The sequence below is a fragment of the Neoarius graeffei genome, chromosome 11 (genome assembly GCF_027579695.1).
Source record: "Neoarius graeffei isolate fNeoGra1 chromosome 11, fNeoGra1.pri, whole genome shotgun sequence".
NCBI lineage: Eukaryota > Metazoa > Chordata > Actinopteri > Siluriformes > Ariidae > Neoarius > Neoarius graeffei.
In genome coordinates, this window is record NC_083579.1 from 63,642,318 (window position 1) to 63,661,341 (window position 19,024).

At 43.0% G+C, this 19,024-nt stretch overlaps 1 protein-coding gene across 1 annotated transcript in view; it reads right to left on the bottom strand.

Moving 5' to 3' along the window:
- The window catches only part of tmx4 (thioredoxin-related transmembrane protein 4), a 45,370-nt gene extending 32,559 nt beyond the window's left edge, over positions 1 to 12,811 (bottom strand). Inside the window, exons 1-2 of the mRNA XM_060934565.1 lie at positions 12,486 to 12,811; positions 11,984 to 12,099 (exon numbers count right to left, since the gene is read on the bottom strand). Of these exons, the coding sequence (XP_060790548.1) occupies positions 11,984 to 12,099; positions 12,486 to 12,682 (313 nt within the window). The 5' untranslated portion in view covers positions 12,683 to 12,811. The remainder of the gene's footprint in view (positions 1 to 11,983; positions 12,100 to 12,485) is intronic.
- Between the last annotated feature and the right edge of the window lie 6,213 nt (positions 12,812 to 19,024).

Sequence of the window (19,024 nt, forward strand, 5' to 3'; positions counted from 1 at the left end):
CAGTAGTCTTGCAGTATCTTGTCAGTAGTTTTGGTAAGCTGCCAGTAGGAATTTTACTGGGGTCCAATCTATGTATTGTATCGAAGACAAAAAGTAGAAAGCAGCCTATTAGATAATAGTTCAAGTAAGTAATAATTCAAGTTGAAAGTAAGTGATAGATTACATGAACAAAATTTAAAAAATTAATCTAGCACTGGTCTTATTTTTTCTGTCAAGTTAAGCACCTGTGAGAACCAAAAAGCAAACCCATGTAAGATTCTAGATCTGCTCCATAATCCTCATATTACCAAGCCTAGACTCTAAGGTCTACTTGTTGACTCCTCATACATTTCATTATTTCAGTATCTCTGAAATAACCAGAAGACTAGCAGTAATACTTATTTAGGATGCTACAATAAGAAATATTTCAGAGACCATACTATGCTCTAATAGGCTACTTAATACTTGATTGGCAGCTATACTGATCTCACACTCTTTACTAACAAATCACAAGTCATTGATACCTGGCAACTTGACAAAACAAGAAAAAAAAAAGTCAACATCAAAAAAGTTTAATTTCAAGTTAAAGTTTGACATTGGTTAATAACTGAACATGCATTTATGGCAACTCAATTATGGCATTCAATGCAACGTACGGTAAACGTGGCTTAAATGTGATTAAACATGGCCGCGCCCATGACTATACGATCAATGTTCGATTCCCACAATAAACATGATTATAAAGTAAGTCATGAAACATTTGGCAACATTTCGGCCATAAATCGTAGTTTTTGGACAAGAATTCGTAGTCCGTGTTTTGTTTTGAAAAATCGTAGGAACTACGGACAAATCGTAGGAGTAAACAGGTCTGCCTTAGCACCCCGAGCTATAGAAAAGCAAACTGGTTCTCAGGTGGCTCGCAAGTTGAACAAGTTGTGAACCAGCACCAGCGCTGGCCCCGAACCAGCCCTGGAACTGATTTGGTGGAAAAGGGGTATGAGGTGGCATTGTGGTGATTTTTTTTTTTTAAAAAGGTATTGGCACGAGTTGGGCTACTTGAGCCCTATTTCATAGCAACAATGAATTTAACTTGTGGCAAACACTGCATTTGGAAACGAGCGAGAGATTCAGAAAGATCAGCCAAATTAACCATCGTGGCTACAGGAACCCAAGCATGGGGATGACTGATAAGATTAGACATTACTGAATGATGCATAAAGACATAATGGAAAGTGACATGGATACACCATTAGCCAGCATCACTTTAAGGTAATACACGGCCTCCTGTTAATTAAGGATGATGCTCCTACAACACGTGTCAAATTCATAGCTCATGCAAAGCCTGTTTTACACTGAACAACTATAGTAGCCTTAAATTTTATTTAAATTGAATAACTGTACAACATGATCCCAATCAAATCTGGACTGGATTCTATAACGGGCTAAGCAATAACACATTCTCCATTTAACAGTTATTCCACGAAATCGAGTCATACATGAGCTGATAGCAGACGAGGTGCAGTGCGCCAAGTTGGCTATAAACCATGTACAATGAGACTGAGTGGAATAACTGTTTTATCCACATTCACTGGATTTTGAAAAACAGCATTTTAATTTTTTGCAAATTCGATTTTAAAAAAAACTTATACAAAACGGCCGATTGAAAAAAAAAAATACATTCTTGCCATCAAATACTTTTACTCCACATTTTGTTGCATCTTTTTTTTTTTTATGCCTCCGCCACCGTAAGGTGCAGGAGGCATTATGTTTTCGGGTTGTCCGTCTGTCAGTGCGTCCATCCGTCCCGAAACCTTGTGAACGCGATCTCAAAGGCTAATGAAAGGAATTTCACCAAACTTTCACCATTTGTGTGCTTTGGGACAAACATGAACTGATTAGATTTTGAGATCATCTCCAAGGCTGATACAAGTAATTTCACCAGGTCAAGATTACTGTGAGGTCAAATGTCCATCCCCAAATCACAACTTAATAAAGGCGTGTAGTCTACTGGGCGGAGGCATCCCCATTGACGCAGTTGGCGTCGAGTTCTATCTAGTTTTCGAGTAGCGTTTTTATTTCATCCTCAGTTGATTCAGCAACACGCTCAGCCATTTTGTTTTTCCTCTACGCACGGTATATGAGCTGATAACCTAGTAGTAGAGTAGCCAATCAGAGCACACGATTGCTCATATCCAGTGAATGTGAATAGAATAATTCAGATTATATGATGATGATGGTCCTCCTTTAACAACAGACCTGCGATTAACAATTGTGTTCTGGCAGATTCTACCATAACTGGATCCATTAACCACTTGCCCACAAAATAAGAAATTTTTCTTGTCCTTTTTTCAGTGAGGTAATATTTTCCAAGACTGAAAATATGGTATTTGGTCTTCTAAAACAGCACGTCATTTAAAAATACACTGAGGCCCACTTTACACGGGGACGGTATAAAACAAAAACGCAAAAGTCCGTTTTCGTTCTCACTTTTTTCCGCGTCTATACGACTGTTTTCAAGGAGGAAATCTGCGTCTATACGGTGACGCATAAATGTCTCCGCTATGTCTGCACGCATGCGCAACGTCTTCTGTCTTGTCTGATCTGCACATCTGCGCTGCTGTTCTGTCAAGTTATCCTACCAAGCCTACTACGCATGCGCGAAATCCAGGAGGGTAGGAAAATTCAACAGTAGTTTTGTCCCACTGATCAGCTGGGCTGATAGAAAATCGGTGAGAATTTCACGCATTTGCCGATTTTTATGTTTTGTGCGTATTGGTCGAGTCTTTGGCCGAGTCAAATAATTTGTAATGACTTGTTTTGAATAATAAAACGGTCTGTATGAGAACTTGCTAGGATAACTTTACAGAACACCGGTCCGGCTGAGGTACTGTAGTGCTCGAGGGAGGAGCAGGAGCAAACCGAAACTCTTTTAATCTGCCTTTATTAAGTAACACTCACTCTTGTTTCGGTGAAGAAGAGAAAAGGCAGTGTCCATCTCAGCAAAATAAACCCGTTCGGCTGCTAGTTTTGTTTTCAGTCTCGGGTTTATTTTTATTTTTTTTGTTTATTTAGTAAACCAATGTATATACATGATATAATAAATACAATATGGAAAATATACACTAGTTGTACATGGATAACGCAAGAAAGTTTAAAACTTATTTCCATTGCGGTCCATATGAATGATGACATGATGGCGGGTAAATACTAATTATACATTAATCACATATAATTATCACATATACATATTAAATTAATTAATACTGAGTATGTATGAAAATTTATTTTTAAAAAAATGGTTTCACGAGCGGCTTGAATAGGCGGCACGCGCGTGCGCGTGTGTAACTTGGCGACACCAAACTGAGGAGCTCCAGCCGGGCGGGTGAGCAGGAAAACACATCTACTGCATTAAAACACAGAGCAGCTTGAAGGTCCGTTGGATCGATGTAATCAGACATGCTCTTACTTTTTTACTTACTTTCTTACTTCCCGGGCTGGCATGTGCAGTATATGACATATGTATGACGTAAACGCGTACCCGACGTGAGCAGATCCGAGCAGAGTTTCGCGTACTGGGTAGTTTAGACGGATATGCAACGGGGGCCGTTTTTAACTTATCCACTCTGGAAGGCGTTTTCAATTTTATCCGTTTTTCAGCCTCGGAAACGCCGTCCTCGTGTAAACGAAAGGCACTTCTGATAAAATATTTAGTCGTTTTTACCCGACAGCGTCTTCGTGTAAACAGGCCCTGAGTAAATCAATAAAAGATTTTTAAAGAATAAAAGTTCTATTTCTTTGACATATCTGACAGACATAACTCCCATTTTAAAAATCACTTTCATTATCCCTGTTGCTATCGTCAGTGAATTTCTGTCAGATGACCTGACGATAGACTCAGCCATTATGGATCTTTGGTAGTTATCGTGTGGAAGCAGGCTTTATCATTTTTGGGTGTCAACAAATAGAGTTGAAATAGATTAACGGCGAAAAAACTATTTCGTTCACGAGAGAAGCCCACAGTTATTTTTAAAAAATGCTATTGTCAGTCTGTCAGTCAAATGCACCTGACGATAGCAAAATTCAAGCCCTCGCCACGCACATGTTGACTGACGCAAAGAGGAAATTCTACTGCGCATGATTTTTGTGACGGCAGACATTTACTTCCGGGCAAGACTTGGAGTTCTGACAGCTAGATTTCATCAAATAAATCAAGGTAAGATTTTCAGTCAGCTATCCTGACGATAGAAATTTTTGACGATAGAAACATTGAGAATATATTTGTGCATTCATATTTAAATTTTTCTGGAGGAAAACTATCGTAAGTTGAGATAAATCGGAGCCACTTGCGACCCTTTCAGCCGACAGGCCATTTCAATGTGTTATTTCCCCGCGAAAGTGACACAGTCGTGTCTATCGTCACTGTTCTGACAATTATTGTTGATATTTCAATTTTGAAAATAAATTCTCTTTATTTCAATATTTTATTGTATTAATTGGTTCTAGTGATGAGGTATTAATATTACTAAATTTGTCAGATTAATAATGCAAGAAACAGTTTTGTTGCTATTGTCATCTAGAGTGTCTGTCAGAATATGATGGTAGACGTTAGTTTGTCTGTCAGATTTTGATGATAGAAACCGATGTGTTTCTATTGTCATTTAGCATGTCTGTCATGTCAGGCTTTTATTAATTAGTTACCAGGACTACTGTCCTAAAAATTTACTGTGAATGTCCAAGACCCCAAATGCTACTAGAAAAACTTAATAGAATGATCAAAATAATCAATTCAGCAATTTAAGGAGATGGGACTTAACTGGCCTCTGTTACGGTAGAATCTGCCTTATGTTTTCGGGTTGTCCGTCCGTCCCGAAACCTTGTGAACGCGATCTCAAAGGCTAATGAAAGGAATTCCACCAAAAACTTTCACCATGTGTGCGCTTTGGGACAAACATGAACTGATTAGATTTTGAGATCAAAAGGTCTAAGGTCAAGGTCACTGTGAGGTCAAGTGTCTGTCCGAAAACCTTGCGAACACAATATCTCCAAGGCTGATACAAGTAATTTCACCAGGTCAAGATTACTGTGAGGTCAAATGTCCATCCCCAAATCACAACTTAATAAGGCCTGTAGTCTACCGGGTGGAGGCATCCCCATCGACACAGTTGGCATCGAGTTCTATCTAGTTTTGGTGTGTTTTCGAGTAGCGTTTTTATTTCATCCTCGGTTGGTTCAGCAACACGCTCTGCCATTTTGTTTTTCCTCTAGGCACGGTATATGAGCTGATAACCTAGTAGTAGAGTAGCCAATCAGAGCACACGATTGCTCATATCCAGTGAATGTGAATAGAATAATTCGGATTATATGACGGTCCTCCTTTAACAACAGACCTGCAATTAATTATTGTGTTCTGCTTACGTCATGAAGCAGTACAATCCTGAAAATAGGCTGACACAAACAAAAACACATCTCAAAGTGAACTTGAAGAAATAAGGAGTTTCCTTTCCTTTAGCATGTTTCATTTGCATTTCGCCATTCTCACTACCAGTTTCATGTCTTCCTACTGGGGGCTTTTAGAGGAGTATTGTGCAGAAAGATTTAAGAAACTTCAGAAATTTCTGACACTGACAGAACTTTGTCATCGGTCATCTTTGGTTACAATGATGATATTTTGGTTGATGGTGGACACGGTCCAAGATCACCGATCTTAACTCAAGACCAAAGAATTTATTTACAATGTGCTATTTTTTTTTTTTTCCTGTACAAGACAAAAAAGTGTAAACCTGTCTTCAAACAAACAATGCGTTCATGAGTTTGGTATCTTGTCACCATAACTAATTTGTGGCCTCAAAATACTATCGTATAGCCTTTGTAGCCAAGCACACCATGTCACATCAGTGCTCAGTAGGTCCCAACCTTGTAGGACTGTGGAAGCCTGTGTAAATGTGGCTTGACACACGTCATTGCGAGGACATGTTCTTCCCAGTGGTGTAGTGGTTAGCACTGTCGCCTCACAGCAAGAAGGTTCTGGGTTCACAGCCAGCAGGGGCTTTTCTGTGTGGAGTTTACATGTTCTCCCAGTGTCAGCGTGGGTTTCCTCCACAGTTAGGTTAACGTGGGGCGGCCTTGGGCTGAAGTGCCCTTGAGCAAGGTACCTGACCGCTGACTGCTCCTCGGGCGCTGTTGTGTGGCTGCCCACTGCTCTGAGTGTGGGTGTGTGCACGTGTGTTCGCTGCTTCAGATGGGTTAAATGCAGAGGATGAATCTCACTGTGCTTGAAGTGTGAAGGTTTCTTCTTTAAGAAAGAAAGCAAGACTTTATTCATCACACACTTGTGAAATTCCTCTCTGCATTTAACCCATCTGAAGCAGTGCACACACACGTGAGCAATGAGCACACACACATACCCAGAGCAGTGGGCAGCCATGCTACAGGGATGTGATTTGGGGCTGGTGAAATTCTGAAAATTTTAGGCGGGGGTCTGGGGGCCACAGGCCCCCAGCTGGTCCAGGGCAGCGCCCTGGTGGGGGTACAAGGGGGGAAGCCCCCCGAAGCTCCTGGGTTTTGGGGTTTTCTGACTTAAAAATTGTACTAAAATGGCAAGCAAAACACACAAGAAAAAACTTGTCATGATTAACAAATTCAAGCCAATTTAATGGTCAACATGCAACTCTGACACACACGCTCACTCTCTCACACGCTCACTCTCACTCACACACTCACCCCCCAAAGAACCAGCGCGAGCAGGGCCCGCTATTGGGACGTAATTCGCCCCGAGGCAAGCCGCGGCGCTCCGCTTAGGTTTCGTTTCTATCCCGGGCTCCAGCCTGACTTTGGACGCTCGTAGTTCGGGCAGGGGAGGTCCCAGTATCCCATACATGTCAACCTTTGGTCACTCAAACCTGTATAACCAACCTCCAAAATCTGTATTTCCCTTATAAAATCTGTATAAGATGCAAATTAAAATAATTGGCCTAAAATTTGAATGATAATTAACAATGATATATCCCAGTTACTTTTATTCAATATTAATAACAATAAACCTTCAGAATGAATACAAAGCTCCAATGTTTGACAAAAACACAAAGTGTCACTCTAATGTTCTGAATTGTACTCCATGACAGCTTTTTTAGCGCTCTGCACCAATACCTCACGAGGCTGCATCTCACAACAAGTGTCTGTGTTGATCTTGCCGGAGTGCCCATTCAGAATCTTTTCAGTCACTAGTGAAAGTCGCTCAGGTGGAAATGTTACTTCCAGGTTGGCGGGATTCTCGCAATGCGGTGTGCGCATGATCAGAAGTGGACCGAAGTCTCGCTACCACAAGATAACGCGCGATTTCATAAGACTCTTTACTGGCTGTCTGTGGTGTACAGTACGTTTGTAAATGTTATGCGCTATTTTATCATCGTGGGAATTGATTATAGCTCTAAATAAATATTGAAGTTTTTAAAAAAAAAATCCGTATAACTTTATTCATACGCCCGTATACTACGTTTATTGAATCAAATCCGTATAAAATACGGACATTCCGTATAGGTTGACATGTATGAGTTTGGGGATAGTATCCCCAAACTTGACAGCCAGAGACCTCTGCCCTCTCCCCAAAGAACGAAATCGCTAAACAAATGTCTCACAGTCTTATGTCCAACGTCTGTAGCAACCTCTTTCTCCAACCATTCCCAGCGGAACTTGTTTTTCACTATTCTGTCGATTTCTTTAACTCGATTTGCATCTTTATGCCTCGATCACGGAGGCTGCCATCTTTCAACTCTTTGTTTGAAGCGAGCTTACGTACAGCTAACAAGCGCGTTCATTGGTTGTTACAGAGCGATGGGCCAATCACGTACCTCGTTTCATCTCAATGATGTAATTGCGTCAATGACGCAATTACGTCAATGAGATGAAACGAGGTACGTGATTGGCCCATCGCTCTGTAACAACCAATGAACGCGCTCGCTTCAAACAAAGAGTTGAAAGATGGCAGCCTCCGTGATCGAGGCATAAAGATGCAAATCCGAGGCTGCCATCTTTCAAACAAAGTCGGAACGAATAGGATACGAATGTGGATTTGAGGGAAAAATCGGAAACATTTTTTTTTTCAACTTTTGAGGTGAAAAAAGCGGAATTCCGTGAATTCGCGGAAAAATCACATCCCTGATGCTAACAGTGCCCGGGGAGCAGTTGGGAGTCAGGTGCCTCACTCAAGGCTGTCCCATATTAACCTTTGAACCAGTGGCGACTGGCCCATGGGGCGCTCGGGCACCACCCTCCCAGATGTGGAGGGGAAAAATAAAGTGTGTGTTTGGGTTTTTTTTTGCAAATTTTATCAATGTCAGTTTTACTTAATAGTGTGTGCCTACATGCAATCTGAATTATTTAAACAACATTTCCACCAACTGACTCTCATTCAACAGTGAATTTCCACCAACAAACTTGTATCATTTCTCTTCTTGGGTGCTCGTCAAAGCACCCCAGAAGTGCAGCGAAATAGCCAATCGTGTATGGCTGCTAAGGAAAAACAAATATTTGGCCAAATCAGCATCACCAAATTTAATGGTTTTTGGGCGCTGGAAATTTAACCCCTGCTACAGAAAACATGAGAAAGTTTTGGATTGCTATGTTGATAAACTTGAGGTCTGAGGGCAGTCAGTCAGAGAGATGATGGTGATGACGACAGTTGAGGGGCAGCTTCCACTAAATTCGGTGAGATCTTTGTTGAACTCCCCTTTCGCGAGAAGGACGATGGTGGAAAAAATCCGTGTTAAGGAGCTGGGACCCGGCAAGCCCGAAATAAACATCACCCAACCAACCAAGGAGAAAGTTAAAGCCTACAACAGGACTTTTTGCAGGAGTTGGCTCCAGCGTAAGTCGTGGCTGACAGGCTGTGGAACAGCCAATGCACTTTTTTGTTTCCTCTGCATCCTTTTCAAAAGTGACAGGTGTGATTTGACGTGGACACATTCTGGACAAACTGACTTAAAGCACCTCTCCGAACACATCAAGAAGCATGAAAGATCAAGAGTTCACATGGAAAACTGCGTAAAGCTAGCTGTACTCGGAAGGATTAGCATAGCGGCGCAGCTAGACGATGGGCACCGCATTGCTGTAAGAAGACACAATGAAGAGGTATTTGACTATTGTATTTGATACCGTTCCTTTCCAAAGCGTAAATGGAGCCTAATATAGTTGTAAATTGATAATTTAGTTTATCTCTGAAACCACAGAATTGTCATCATTTTCTGACTGTTCATTTGAGTGCTTATACTGGACTAGGCGGGGAAATCTATTGGCACACCAGCCACCACTGCTTTGAACCGCGGGGGAAACCGGAGCACCCGGAGAAAACCCACACAGATTTTGATTCTTTGGGCAGCACAGTGGTGTAGTGGTTAGCACGGTCGCCTCACAGCAAGGAGGTTCTGGGTTTGAACCCAGCGGCCGGCAAGAGCCTTTCTGTGTGGAGTTTGCATGTTCTCTCCGTATCTACCTGGGTTTCCCCCACAATTCAAAAACATGCAGTTAGGTTAATATGGGACAGCCTTGGGCTGGGGTGCCCTTGAGCGAGGCACCTAACACCCTGGACGCTGTTAGCATGGCTGCCCACTGCTCTGGGTATGTGTGTGCACGCTCATTGCTCACATGTATGTTCACTGCTTTAGATGGGTTAAATGCAGAGAGGAAATTTCACAAGTGTGTGATGAATAAAGTTGTGTTTTCTTTTCTATCTCATGGCCACAACATAACACTATAGGCATGACAGGAAAGAAAGAAAGAAGAAACCTTTATTCATCACATGCACACTTCAAGCACAGTGAAATTCATCCTCTGCATTTAACCCATCTGAAGTAGTGAACACACACGCGCACACACACACCCAGAGCAGTGGGCAGCCACACCAGAGCGCCCGGGGAGCAGTCAGGGGTTCGGTACCTTGCTCAATAGGGTGCATCAGTTGCCCCCTAAAAATGAAAAGTTCCTCCGATCATGATGCATTTTTGTTTTATGTTCCTTTTGGTAAGAAAACACACTGGGTGAAATATTTTGACAAAATTCAAAAGCTTAATGGTGGCACCAGGAGCTCAAAGTTATGGAAAAAGCTGCTATTTTATGACAAAATTTCGATCACTTTTCATGAAACATTATGGCACCTTATAGAGTATACCAAATATCTTAGATACACATTTTTAGTACATATTCTAAATATATTATCAAGCACAGTTTGAGTTTTAGCTGTTCATTGAATCATTGTTCAACTACTTTTAAACAATACAAATGTATTATGAATCAGATAAATGCTTCTCAATCCTTTGAAAAGGTTCTTAACATGATCTCTGGGTCAGAAGAAATCAATAAATGGAGTCCAACATTGTGATTCAAACCTTACGTGAAAACATAAAATAAGCGTTTTTTGGCAAAAAATGAACCTCATGGTGCCACCATTAGACTTTTGAATACGGTCAAAAATTTTTACAGGATGTCTTTATTGGTGAAAAGGAACACCCAAACAAAACTGCATCAGATTTTATGAAAGTGAGGGCAACTGATGCACGCAATTGCTTAAGGCTGTCCCATATTAAAGTGCCATTCCACCATTGGATGTATTCTTTGGCATAAAATACAATATATTTTATGACAACATGACTAGACAGAGAAATCTTTTAGCTTCAAAATGATGTGTCAAACATAATTTTTTGACAACGACAAGTATATTAATTTTGCGACCAAAGTCACCTACCCTTTTAATTTCCGCGCGGTAGTGAAACGTGATGTCATCGGCAGGTTCCCCTTCTTGTGTACCACGTCACGTGTGATGTGGCACAGATTATCAGCAATGGCGGATAGAACGCGATTTCCACTTGTCAATTGCTGTGCCGGGCGGCACGGTGGTGTAGTGGTTAGCGCTGTCGCCTCACAGCAAGAAGGTCCTGGGTTCGAGCCCCGGGGCCGGCGAGGGCCTTTCTGTGTGGAGTTTGCATGTTCTCCCCGTGTCCGCGTGGGTTTCCTCCGGGTGCTCCGGTTTCCCCCACAGTCCAAAGACATGCAGGTTAGGTTAACTGGTGACTCTAAATTGACCGTAGGTGTGAATGTGAGTGTGAATGGTTGTCTGTGTCTCTGTGTCAGCCCTGTGATGACCTGGCGACTTGTCCAGGGTGTACCCCGCCTTTCGCCCGTAGTCAGCTGGGATAGGCTCCAGCTTGCCTGCGACCCTGTAGAAGGATAAAGCAGCTAGAGATAATGAGAATTGCTGTGCCGATATTCACCATCGACCGTCTCCTTTGGGCATCACTTGCTATTTTCCTTCGCTTCTTTTCCGAAGCTGACAATCGCGTTCTATCCGCCATTGCTGATAATCTGTGCCACGTCACACGTGACGTGGTACACAAGAAGGGGAACCTGCCGATGACATCACGTTTCACTACCGCGCGGAAATTAAAAGGGTAGGTGACTTTGGTTGCAAAATTAATATACTTGTCGTTGTCAAAAAATTATATGTTTGATATATCATTTTGAAGCTAAAAGATTTCTCTGTCTAGTCATGTCATAAAATATATTGTATTTTATGCCAAAAAAAAAAATACATCCAATGGTGGAATGGCACTTTAACCTAACCGCATGTTTTTGAATTGTGGGGGAAACCCATGCAGACACCACACAGAAAGGCCCTTGCCGGCTGCTGGGTTCGAACCTGGAACCTTCTTACTGTGACGCGACCGTGCTAACCACTACACCACCATGCCATACTTAGTCATAAAACATAACCAGCTTGTCACTACAGCAGCTCTGTATCTTGTAACTTACAACACTTTTGTGCTTAAAAAAAAGTGCCTTGGTCCAATTTTTTTTTTCCTTCTCCAGAGTGTTTAAAAGGGTTAAACATACCAATCTGGCAACACAGTCTCAGTTCAGTAGAATTGCTGCTTCTACAGAGGCCTGTATTATCCTGCAATAATCATGTATTTATTTTTTCCCCTCCCATTTCTACGCAAAAAACAAAATGACAAACCTGGTTGTTGTGTGACATCAACATTCCCCACGGATATTCCCAGACTGTGGCCCAGTTTGGCAAAAGCCTCCCAGTCCGCCTGAATGTGCTGACATGCTGGACACCACGGGGCGTAGCTGTGGTCAAATAAACAGCACTGTTAGCCACTAACTGGACCTGATCTCAGGTAAAACCAGACAGCAGGGAGCACAAGACCCCTCAGAATGACAAGACAATAGCACTAGCTAGCCAATATGCTAGCATGGGTCTTCTGCTGTATTAGCTAGCACTGCATGCTAGCTAACTAGCTAGCTCCCCTGTATATACTGTACTGCTCGCATGAATGCACTCATATAATAAACAGTAAAATGTGATTAAATGGTATAATTTCCTTTCACTACTTAACGATTTCCGGTCTGTGCAGAGAAAGATAAACAGTACCCCCAGTGGGCGTGGCGTGTCAAAATCTAAAGCTCACACTACCAGTTTAATACAATTTAATAAATGACATGAAACTACTCACAATTTTAACATCCACTCGCCCTCCAGAATAAGGGTCCAGTTTGAGTCAGCGACTGTCAGCACACTGCTATCAGTCTGAGCACTGACATCTTGGAGCTGGACTGCTAAAACAGCTAAAACTGCACCGAACCAAAACATCTTTCTGAAAACCTTCAGCAGCCCTGGATGCTTCTGTCCCGCCATATTGCCAGCACACATAATTGTAAGATTGTCAGAGACCTGAAATGCCTCGCCCTCTTTAGGTAGACCGTAGTGTCAGTATGACACGTCTTCTATAAATTCCTGATTACTTTGGCACTGGTTGGTTATAACGGCTCCTGTGTCTTGTTTATCAGCAGAAAGTCCCGCCTCTGCTTCACCAAACGCGCCACTTTCAGTTTGAATTCTCCAATTGTTTTCACAGACCACGCCCCTGTCCGGCTGTTATTGGTTGGGAAAATGATTGACGGTCCTCATTATCCAGTAGGGATAGGCGATATGACTGATTTTCATCCGACACCAAGTAACACTCAGACGAGTTCATGATAGTAAAAAGTCTTCCTGTGTACACAAGAACAGGAAATAATAATAATAATAAGTTAAATTTATATAGCGCCTTTCAAGAAACCCAAGGACGCTTTACAATTATAGACAAGGAAAAAAAAAATAATAATTTAAAAAATGATAAATCCATCCATCCATTATCTCTAGCCGCTTTATCCTGTTCTACAGGGTCGCAGGCAAGCTGGAGCCTATCCCAGCTGACTACGGGCGAAAGGTGGGGTACACCCTGGACAAGTCGCCAGGTCATCACAGGGCTGACACATAGACACGGACAACCATTCACACTCACACTCACACCTACGGTCAATTTAGAGTCACCAGTTAACCTAACCTGCATGTCTTTGGACTGTGGGGGAAACCGGAGCACCCAGAGGAAACCCACGCGGACACGGGGAGAACATGCAAACTCCGCACAGAAAGGCCCTCGCCGGCCACGGGGCTCGAACCCGGACCTTCTTGCTGTGAGGCGACAGCACTAACCACCGTGCCGCCCAAAATGATAAATAAATCTCATCTCATCTCATTATCTCTAGCCGCTTTATCCTGTTCTACAGGGTCGCAGGCAAGCTGGAGCCTATCCCAGCTGACTACGGGCGAAAGGCGGGGTACACCCTGGACAAGTCGCCAGGTCATCACAGGGCTGACACATAGACACAGACAACCATTCACACTCACGGTCAATTTAGAGTCACCAGTTAATCTAACCTGCATGTCTTTGGGGGAAACCAGAGCACCCAGAGGAAACCCACGCGAACAACATGCAAACTCCGCACAGAAAGGCCCTTGCTGGCCACGGGGCTCAAACCCGGATCTTCTTGCTGTGAGGCGACAGCACTAACCACTACACCACCGTGCCGCCCGCCTTTGTAAGTATGTTTTTTTAAAGCTTTTCGTTCGCATCTTTACAACGAAGCACTGCAAGATGAAGTGTAAACATACAACAGTTTGCTTGATTCTCCCTTGTGTTCTCAGGTAAATCATTCACAAAGATCATCAGAAACCCCTTTAAAGACCTGGATCTTAGTTAAACAAGACGGAGAAGTGATCACGGCGCATTGTAACTGTATGGCTGGGTAAGAATTTTGTCGCGACCTTTATGCGTATGGACTTTGTGAGGAGTGACGAGGAAACAAAGAAACAGCTGGGGACTTTAGCGCTTCATGACTAAAAAAAGTACCGTAAAATGACGACACATAAAAAGAAAAGTACTTGGAAAACACTAAGGACAGGGATATACAAACCTTTCACGTGAAGAAACTTTGATCAGTGTCACAGTTAGATCGATTAAAACAACGCAAGCGTAAGGCATTTTTCATGCGAGCAATGCACCTTCTTCGTACAAACGCTTTGTCAACTAGCTTCGGTTGACCACCAGCTAAAGTTTTGAATAACTAATGAGGCGGATGTGACGTCATGTGAAACCCAAGCATAGGAAGATAATTGCAAGTCAGTCACACAGTGGCAGAAAGGAAACAAGGTGTTGTTGTTGTTGAACCTGTTTATGTCAAGAATAACTCCTGAAAAATTTACTAATGTAAATATACGTTTATTGAACCTGTGCTGGCTGTTATTAAAAATTAAAAGGACATAAAGATGTCTGCATTTACCAGTTTTCACTCTAGAAAGATTTCCTACTTGGTGGACTTTTTACTTTTTTAATTTAATTTTATTTATTTATTTATCATTTTGGGCGGCACGGTGGTTAGTGCTGTCGCCTCACAGCAAGAAGGTCCGGGTTCGAGCCCCGTGGCCAACGAGGGCCTTTCTGTGCGGAGTTTGCATGTTCTCCCCGTGTCCGCGTGGGTTTCCTCTGGGTGCTCCGGTTTCCCCCACAGTCCAAAGACATGCAGGTTAGGTTAACTGGTGACTCTAAATTGACCGTAGGTGTGAATGGTTGTCTGTGTCTATGTGTCAGCCCTGTGATGACCTGGCGACTTGTCCAGGGTGTACCCCGCCTTTCGCCCGTAGTCAGCTGGGATAGGCTCCAGCTTGCCTGCGACCCTGTAGAACAGGATAAAGCGGCTAGAGATAATGAGATGAGATAATAATAAGGCCTATTTTAATGTCTATCTTCTTACTATTATGGTTAGTTTGCATATAGTCATCATTTACAGTTGATGTGCAGTGAAGCCAGCAAACTCATGAACAGATGATACCAAGAATGAGGACGAGAAGAAAGAGAGCTAAATTTTTAAGTACGGCTTTTTGTGGAGAAATGGCTGCTACTTCTAGCTGGCTTTAAGGCTCTTAACTTTTCTCTGACGCTGCAGCCACATTCTTCTTCAACCAGTTGTTTCAATGTGCTTTCAAACACAACCCGGTTACAATACAACACCTCAAGTTTCAGTAGGTGTGGTGGTGCAGTGGTTAGCATTGTCGCCTCAGAGCAAGAAGGTTCTGGGTTTGAGCAGGGACCTTTCTGTATGGAGTTTGCATATTCTCCCCGTGTCCGTGTGGGTTTTCCCCATAGTTAACTGGCTACTCTAAATTGGCTATAGGTCTGAATATACAGTAGCTGTGTTCTGTGGTCAGACATGAGTAATATGGTGGCTGCCAGTGGTGCCTTTGCGTGCCTTCAACTTGACCATGTTGAGCTGTGTCCTTTGCTATTCAGCTACAAGAAAGGATGATTAGCCGCTTCAAGTTTTACTTGTACAGAAGTGTCACCCCAAATACTTCTGAGGTCTAACACTTCACTGTCCCTCCAGTGAGTTACTTGCAGCTGTCTCCATGTTTGTATTCACCCAAGTGACTAAACCAGCACATAATTATGACGAATGTCAATCTAGAGTGAAGTAAAATTTGCATGAATTCTGAAACGACTGTTTGAACCACTACACCACCATGCCACCCTTACCTGAAGAATATATCCACAACCACTTATCCTGTGCAGGGTCGCGGGCAAGCCGGAGCCTATCCCAGCTGACTATGGACGAGAGTCAGGGCCTGGACAAGTCGTTAAATCATTTCAGGGCTGACACATAGAGACAGACAACTATTCACACTCACATTCACACCTACGGTCAATTTAGAGCCACCAATTAGCCTAACCTGCATATCTTTGGACTGTGGGGCACCCGGAGGAAACCCACACAGACACGGGGAGAACATGCAAACTCCACACAGAAATGCCCCTGTCAGCCACTGGGCTCAAACCCAGAACCTTCTTGCTGTGAGGCAATAGTGCTAACCGCTACACCACTGTGCCACTGCCTCATAAAACAAACCTTGTATATTCTTGGTTATGGTGACATGAAATTAGGTGTCATGAAGGTCCATGTGAACCAATCATGTGGCAGGAATTATACCCGATAACCTTAAAGCTAGGGTACGCAACATTGGAGAGACTAGCAAAAGTAACTAGGTTTTGAAGTATTAAACCAAAAAAAATCCCACCCATCCCTCCAAAACACATGAATGCGCACTGCCTGATTACTGCTGGAGGACTAGTGCACGAGATAGATCATTATGTAGAGGAGCGTAGTGCATTGTTGTCATATCCAACTACCTCATGTCTAGGGCTTGAACCCGGAAACTTCTTGCTGTGAGGCGACAGTGCTAACCCCTACATCACCGTGCCATCCATCCATTATCAGTAACCGCTTATCCTGTGTAGGGTCGTGGGCAAGCTGGAGCCTATCCCAGCTGACTATGGGCGAGAGGCAGGGTACACCCTGGATAGAATAGATAGTTGTCAGACAGAATAGAATAGAATGCCTTTATGGTCACTGCACAAATGTATAACAAAATTAGTTCATCATAGGACATCAAAGCCGCTTTGTTCGTGTGTGCCGCCACTCTTGGGCACTTCAGCCCAAGGCCATCCCATTTTAGCCTAACTATGAACTGTGGGGGAAACCAGAGCACCCAGAGGAAACCCACACAGACATGGGGAGAGCATGCAAACTCCACACAGAAAGGCCCCCATCGGCCACTGGGCTCGAACCTTGAATCTTCTTGCTGCAGGCAAAAGCAACTACTGCAGGCAACAGTGCTAACTACTTTCACCACCATGCCACTGATACACAGAGAGACACAACCAAATTTCACTCTGCTTGAGTGTCCATGTGACAAATAAAGGCTTCTTCTTCTTTCACACCTACAGTCCAATTTAGAGCCACCAATTAGCCTAACCTGCATGTCTTTGGACTGTGGGGGAAACCGGAGCACTCGGAGGAAACCCACGCAGACACGGGGAGAACATGCAAACTCCGCACAGAAAGGCCCTCGCTGGCTGCTGGGCTCAAACCCAGGACCTTCTTGCTGTGAGGTGACAGTACTAACCACTACACCACCGTGCCGCTATCACAGGGCTGATGCTTGAGTGTCCATGTGACAAATAAAGGGTTCTTCTTCTTCTTTCACACCTACGGTCCAATTTAGAGCCACCAATTAGCCTAACCTGCATGTCTTTGGACTGTGGGGGAAACCGGAGCACCCGGAGGAAACCCAGACAGAAAGGCCCTCGCCGGCTGCTGGGCTCAAACCCAGGACCTTCTTGCTGTGAGGCTACAGTGCTAACCACTGCACCACCGTGCCGCCCTTCCATATATCATATGAGCGAGCAAAAAAAAAAGATTGATAGATTTGTGCCACTTTTGCCTGCAACTGTCAAATGGATCAGATATGCAAACGCACAGCTTGTGAACAGGCAAGGCAGGCAACTGCTTGGGGCCCCCTGGCCCAGGGGCCCCCCGAGAGTCGGGGCCCGAGGGCTTATTTATTTTGTTTTTTATTGTTCTTTACCATTGTATTTTCACATTTGGAATTAAAAAAAACCCCTTTGGTTTCATACGTTTTTCGTTGGTGTCAGATTATTTGTAACATATCGGTGATGAACACTGGTCAGAAGGGCCCCCTGGAAATTTTTGCTTGGGGCCACAACAGACTCTAGAATCGCCTCTGCAGATATGTAAGGGTGAGCATATTGATGCGTGCAGATGCGCAGGTTGTGAACAGGCAAGGCAGGCAACTGCTTGGGGCCGCCTGGCCCAGGGGCCCCCGGGCTTATTGATTTTGTTTTTTATTGATTTTATTGCTCTTTACCATTGTATTTTCACATTTAGAATTTAAAAAACTTTGGTTTCATACATTTTTCGTTGGTGTCAGATTATTTATAACATATTGGTGATGAACACTGGTCAGAAGGGCCCCCTGGAAATTTTTGCTTGGGGCCACAACAGACTCTAGAATCGCCTCTGGATTAGGGTGGTCCTAAATTTTTTTTTTTAGGATTTTGTTATGACCACCTTACCTTTTTTTTTTTTTACATTGTCTAAAAGAAGTTATTGCGCGGAATTTGGTTAAGATTGAACAATGTTTAGAGGTGCCACAAAGCCATTAAAGTTTTCACTCAAGACATAATATAAAATAATGTGGCTTATTAACTGTTTCATATTAATACAAACAATACAGTAATATAACTTCCTGTGTTCAAAGTAACAATAGCTATTACTTGTCTGTGATTTTCTAAACCCTTCGGTATTATGGTATCTTGTGGAGATAAAAGAACACACTAAGGACTTCCCTAGCAGAAGGAAGCTTTCTCCCAGACAGTTCCTTGGAAGTGGGACCAATTAACCAAACATAATTGTCCTTTCTGGTTTTGTGCTTTGCACCACCGGTACTACTTGTATTACTGTTGCTAGCCATCTGAAAAACATAGAAAGAAAAACATTCACAACTTCATCAGCATATTACGATCAGTGCTCATTGTTTAAGAACCCCTTAGTGCATGAAAGTTAACCTTCTATCAGTCTATAAACTCTTCCTCCCTCTTCTTTTTCATAGAAGTGGCATATTCCCTCTAGAACTGTGACTTTTTGGGGGTTTGAGATCTTCTCTGCAACAGTCTACGCACCAACTAATGTTAATGGCTTAACCCGATTTGCAACCTCGTGTGGCACCTCTAAATATTAACCAATTTTTCTGAAATTTTGCTTGTTGCCTTCTTTTAGCCTATGTAAAAAAAATGGTAGGGTGGTCGGAATGTCTCAT